The sequence below is a fragment of the Salminus brasiliensis genome, chromosome 12 (assembly GCF_030463535.1).
Source record: "Salminus brasiliensis chromosome 12, fSalBra1.hap2, whole genome shotgun sequence".
Taxonomy (NCBI): domain Eukaryota; kingdom Metazoa; phylum Chordata; class Actinopteri; order Characiformes; family Bryconidae; genus Salminus; species Salminus brasiliensis.
Genome location: NC_132889.1, coordinates 24685185 through 24691184, shown reverse-complemented (window position 1 = coordinate 24691184; position 6000 = coordinate 24685185). Strand labels below are relative to the sequence as shown.

At 42.1% G+C, this 6000-nt stretch overlaps 1 protein-coding gene across 1 annotated transcript in view; it reads right to left on the bottom strand.

Moving 5' to 3' along the window:
- Positions 1 to 1947: 1947 nt before the first annotated feature.
- tmem104 (transmembrane protein 104) overlaps positions 1948 to 6000 on the bottom strand; it is a 73870-nt gene continuing 69817 nt past the window's right edge. The window contains exon 10 of the mRNA XM_072693736.1: positions 1948 to 4952. Coding sequence (XP_072549837.1) covers positions 4186 to 4952 — 767 coding nt within the window. The 3' untranslated portion in view covers positions 1948 to 4185. The remainder of the gene's footprint in view (positions 4953 to 6000) is intronic.

The window sequence follows — 6000 nt, the reverse complement described above, 5'->3', positions numbered from 1 at the left end:
TGGAGCTTCCGAACAGGTTAATGGGAAACAACAGGGTCTCAAACCAAGAAAGCAAAACAGGCTTTGGAATAAAACTTCACTGTCGGACTCTAACAGCAACTCTTTTTACTTGCCCGGGGTCACTGGTTTTACAGGGACATTTGTGGGCTTGCAACAGAATTGTGCCAGAATTATTCAAATGACCAACTTTCCCTAAATAACCATGCAGGACTTTGTGTTGTAGAATCTTAAAAGTAACAGTGTCATAAATCAGCTTTGTCTCTACAGCAGTTATTTGTCCTGAAGGGCTGGACAAACACCACCAGAGCTACATCTTACTACATCAGAATACAGCGATCAGCCTCAAGCCACCAGAACAGCTCAGACTCATCGAGGCCTGGACTCCAAAAGACCTCTGAAGGTGGTCTGTGGTATCTGGCAGCAAGACATCAGCAGCAGATACTTCAACTCCTTTAAATTGTGAGGTGGAAACTTCATGGATCACATCAGTGAGCCTTGGGTGTCCAGACTTCATCACTGCTTCATCTGTTGCCCTTCCTTGGACCACGTTTGGTAGGTACAGACCACTGCATACTGGGACCACCACACAAGAAAGACCTGCCTGATGATTTGGAGATGTTCTGACCCAGTCGTCCTGCTTCCAACACACCACCTTCAAGAACTGACGGTTCACTTGTTGCCTAATATGCTAATCCCACTGCTTGACAGATGCCACTGTAGACGAACATAATCAATGTTATACACTTCACCCGTCTGTGGTTTTAATGTTATAGCTGATTGGGTTATGTGCTCTGTTGGGTGACTACATGATGCTTGATGTCAGGCTTCATTTGCATGCTGGGAACACTGTACTGTACCCTCTAATTTTGCAGCTTGTACAGGGGATTACACATTTGTGTGGACAAGTGTGGATTCTTCTAGCCAACAGTGGACTAGAGTGGGTCACAAACTAATGTGGGGTCAAAAGCAACATGAACTTCTATATTACCTTAGTCACCCTCTAGGTACCTGTTACATTGTCTCATTTTGAAGCACATCAATAACACAGTGAGAGCTACCCAGGCTAAAGTACAGCCTCCACATGCAGTGTTACAACTAAGCATCCCCAAATAAAACAAAACAAATTACATAACTCCCATGTTCCACCCCATTTGATTCCAAAAAATAAATCAATCCAATAAAATATTTGAAAAGATTTCATGCACAGCTTGATTAAAAAGTTGCTGTAGACGTCCTGTAAATAAAATGCATTCCAATTTCATTATTTTTGTTATTCGCTTTTGGGTTCCAAAATAAATCTACCACAATTCACACAGCCTCTTTTACTTTTACTATTTTTTGTGGATATTTTAATGTAACCAAGTTGGAAAGGATCTCCAAAAAAAAAGAAAGAAAATTGTACAGATTTGTGGGTAGATCAATTTAACAGACTTTTAGAGACTTACAATTACACCCTCTGTCTTACAAACAGCCCTACATATGGGCTAAGTTGTAACATGTACACTCATGCCACTTTTGGCAGAATTGTTCATTAAAACTTAATATCATTAGATTATAAATTAATAATTATTACTGGAAACAATGTTTACATTTACATTTGTAGCAGAGATGTACAATTTGTTTGTGCAATATTAGTATTATTCATCAAATGTTTCAATATTTAGTATAGAAAAAGCTATTTGTTAGAGCTTAGATGTAATGACAAATAAAAAAGGAAACAAGCAATACTACATTTCTCTTTTCTAGCCATGAAAAAAAAAAACAGAAAATAATTTGAATTTGATTAAAAATAGTGTGAATTTCAGGTAAATGCAAATACAAGGCTCATTTCCAATGTAGCAAACAAATGGACCTCTCATGACCAAATCACTCCATGAATCTCTCAATATTTGTACCTGCATTACAATAAGGACACAGAGAAGAAAGAGAAACACTGCCAGTCCAACATACTTCAAAAAGGAGAATTCCCATGTTTATTGTGATGAGACACTGATTGTCCGTTAAAAGAAACTGGTTTACATGCAGAGATTATCTGACAGGCTTTGTTAAAACATGAAGACACACGTCACCCATATAAGGGTTGGATGAACTGTGGGAGGAAGGCACATTTTTCTTTCAATTCTATCATTCATTATCAGCTAATCATGACTTTCAGACATCTTTGAATAAACCACACAGAACCGAAGGAACGCTTTTGGCTTGAAACAAAAAAAGGAGGCTGGAGACGCTACTTCAGCAAATGATGCGCTGGACTACAAATTTACTGGGAAAGATGTTGACTTCTAAACCATGAGCTACAATGCCATACACTGCACTTCAAAGGATGACCTGAAAATTAACGCTTATGAACGCTACAGCCTCCCTTAGGACAGGAGTGTAATGAGGGAGCGGCATAAGAACAGTTAACATGCTAATCTCCCAGTCTCGGTCGCTGTCCCGTATGCACTGCAAAAGCTAAAACCGGGACCACGCAGAGGCGCCACATTACAGGAAAAAAACAACCAACAACATTTTCAGCAGGTTAAACCCTAGCCCCAAGGCAAGACTGTGCAAAAGTGGAGCACTGGTGCAATGCCGCAGGTGACAGCAGTCACAGTTATGAGGCTGCTTTCCCTTTGCTTTGATCAGGACAGAGAATGCACTCTCACAGAGAGCAGCAGTCATTTTACAGTATCAAACACGTCGCCGGTGATCAAACGCATGAAAGGAACATGAAGAGAACGGTGACATCAAACTAATGAGACGGCCAAGTGCGAACAGCTATGACGCAAACGCCTGGACAGGTTAGGTAATTGATTCACGGCGGCTCTGAACCCTGAGGTACCAATTGTATGGTGAAAACCTGACGAGAAAACAGCAAAATATGAGAAAATGACAAATGGAGAAGAAAAACTGACAATAAAACTGAAAAAGCACACCAAAAACAAACAAACCAACAAAGTTCAAGGCAGGATTGTACGCAGCTGCCATAGATTCGCATGTAAAGTATGTTCAGAGCCACCAGGAACATCATAAAGCAAGATGATAAAGCAATAAAACCCTAAAGCAATGTAGACATTAACTCAGTAGAGACCTGCTACATCAGTGGTGGGCAACCGGGGCCGGAGTCCCCTGGCAATTAACAGGTGAGCTGAATCAGGTGAGCTTGACCAACATAATTGCGCAGGAATCTTGGAATCTGGTCCTCGAGGACCAGAATTGCCCACCCCTGTTCTACGCTGATAATTGATGAGCACAAACATAGAAAAGAAAGCGTGTGGTGATTGGCCACAATAATAAGGTGCGGTAGCTTGGACACAAATCAGCAGTCTCTGTAAACAAGGTCGACTACTGGTGTCCAGCTTGAACGAATCCAAGTTCAATCACACTGGCTCCATTCAAGAGGCTTTTTAACGCCTCTAGCAGTCGGCTAAGAAGCCAGGACTGCACTTCAGCTCTGAACACATCTGTTAGTAATGCCGCAGAGCACCTGTCTCCCTCACTCTCAGGTGAGGACACGCGAGAAGCGAGTCGGTTAGGAATGTTGAAAATGCCAGCCATGAAAGACTGATTATCCCTGATTTGCTTTGCCTTTTTCATCTGCTCTTAGCCCACACCAAGGTGGCCATTTAGCTTTGGTTAAAAAATAAAAAGAAAATTTACACACAACAAAAAGTACCCTTCTCAGTTCAACTTCGTCGTCCTTGCTTAACCCTTGAATAGTATTAGCATATTCTGCTCGTAATTTATTTATTTATTTATTTTTTGCTGCTGGAGCCTTCTGGCCTTTTATAGAAGAGGCGCCAGTTCACTCTGTACTCCTGGTTTTAACAGGCTTCACAGAAAAGGACTAAAGATAAAACAGGAAAAGGCAAAAATTGTATATATCTATCTTTAAAAGACGTTTTGGACGAGTCTTGAGCAATCTGACTGCTGTTTATAAAAGCTCAGAAGCGGTGCAGCAAGTGAATATTAAACTGCCACTAGATGACCGTTCCAAGCAAAAGTCTGAAAATACTTGAAAGAAAAAAAAAAAAGGCTCCTCCAACAGAGAAGTCAACAGATCCAACTAATATTGGTCCCTTTTTTACATTAAACCAGGTTCAACTGACCCAAATGCCACATACTGTGTAAAATCACCAGCGTAACTTGTGCTAAACCTGTAAGGCTTCAACTGGAAGTCATTTAAAAAGAAAACAAACATGCTCAGTTGTTGTTTTCTGCCGTCAGGATGATATTGGCCGTGACGAACATGAGGCAGAAAGTCGCCCAAACCACCACAAACCCCACCCAGAACGTGTGACGGAATGGAGACCTGTGCTTGTTCACAGCATCCCTCCCAAGAACAGGCTCTAGGTGTCGCCGACTGAAGTACACCAGGAGAGCGGGAATTATGTACTGAATCCCGGTGCCTGCATAGGCTCCAGTGATGCCCACAAGGGACTCCAGGTCATGGGTCAAAAATGCCACAATTATAGGTGGCACCAAGGTGATGAGGGGGAACACAATGCGGTCCACCACCCAGGGGTAGGTGCCCCCGTCTCTGTGGAAGAGCGTCTTCCAGTTGTTGCGAAGCGTGACTGCTATAATAGGGAAGTTAGTGCTAATGGTGAAGACCGGGAAGAGCCCCAGGAAGTAGCGAAGGGCCGCCACGCCCAGCACGTCACAGTTATCGGTGAAGTTCAGTGTGTACATGTCCCGCAGCAGTGAGCTATCAAAACAGAAGATAGCTGTGAAAGACAGCAGGCTGTAGAAGCACAGGATGAGCACATAGTCGACCACCACCAACGCGCCCACCCGTCGCTTGTCCGAGATGGGTGTTACCAGAGAGGGCAAGGAGTGCTGGCACATGAAGGAGTAGACGCACACGCCGAAAAGATTAGGCACTCCCGTGAGCTGCGCGGCTTTGGGGTGGCCCTCGCCATGTCCCTTGCCAATGCGGATCAGCGCCAGTATTATCATCATGGTGAAAGCTAAAAAAAAAAAAAAGAGAGAGAAAAAAAGAAAGAGAGACATGTTACGTATATACTTACATACGGTCTCATTATATACACTGTAAAAAACATGCAAGATTACATTAACATCCCTTTAAAAAAAAAAAAGCATTATGCGAGAACTGGTATTTTTTGCTCCTGGGTTGCCCCCTACAGTTGCGGAGTGGAATTCGTTTTCTCACCACTTTCATAAATACAAATCACACTTTGAGCTCCCCCTCATGGACAGCAGTACATGTGCGTCTGTTGACCAGCTGAATAATGCAGAACCTGGGTAAAGTAATATTAAAGGGTTTAACCCAAATAGGACTGTGCAGGATTACAGGTTACTCTGGCAAATGTATTAGTGATGTTAATCTATTAAAAAGTTAAAAAGTGATATTCTGTGATTAATTATGATTCTAGAAATTTTAGCTAGCATGTCCTTGAATTTATGGGCGGGAGAACAAATAAATGTATGCCTAATACATTTCCCATATCCATATATATTCAACGCTTTAGCCACAAGCTAATACATTAGTCCCAAGCAAAACACCAGTCACAGACACATCATCCTTGTCCAATCCACCATGATTTCAAGTGTTGAAATAAGTTGAGAGATAAAGAATAGTGAGAGATAAAGAATAGGAATGAGCGTCTGAGACACTCTCTCTACACACTGTAGCGAGAGGGGAGAGAGACAGAAGGGAAAAGGAGAAGCGAGGGAAGAAACAGGACTACAGTTATCACAGCAATACTTCTAAACCACTACAGTTCCCACAATTTCCAGGAGACACTTGTCCAACAACAGTAAGATGTGTCATCATAAAATACTGTCATATTTCCCACCTCTGTTTAGTAATCTGCATTTTCTGAACACCAAATTGGGAAATCGACATGTCACAAGTCACACTCTTGCTTTCCAAATCTCTTACATAGCCTTAGTCGAGTTTTGCTGTTTGCTAAAACCAGGCATGTCACTTGACATTGCAATGTGTGAATGGGTGTGCTTGAGGCCATATACCGTAGTATCATCTAAAGCTTCTAA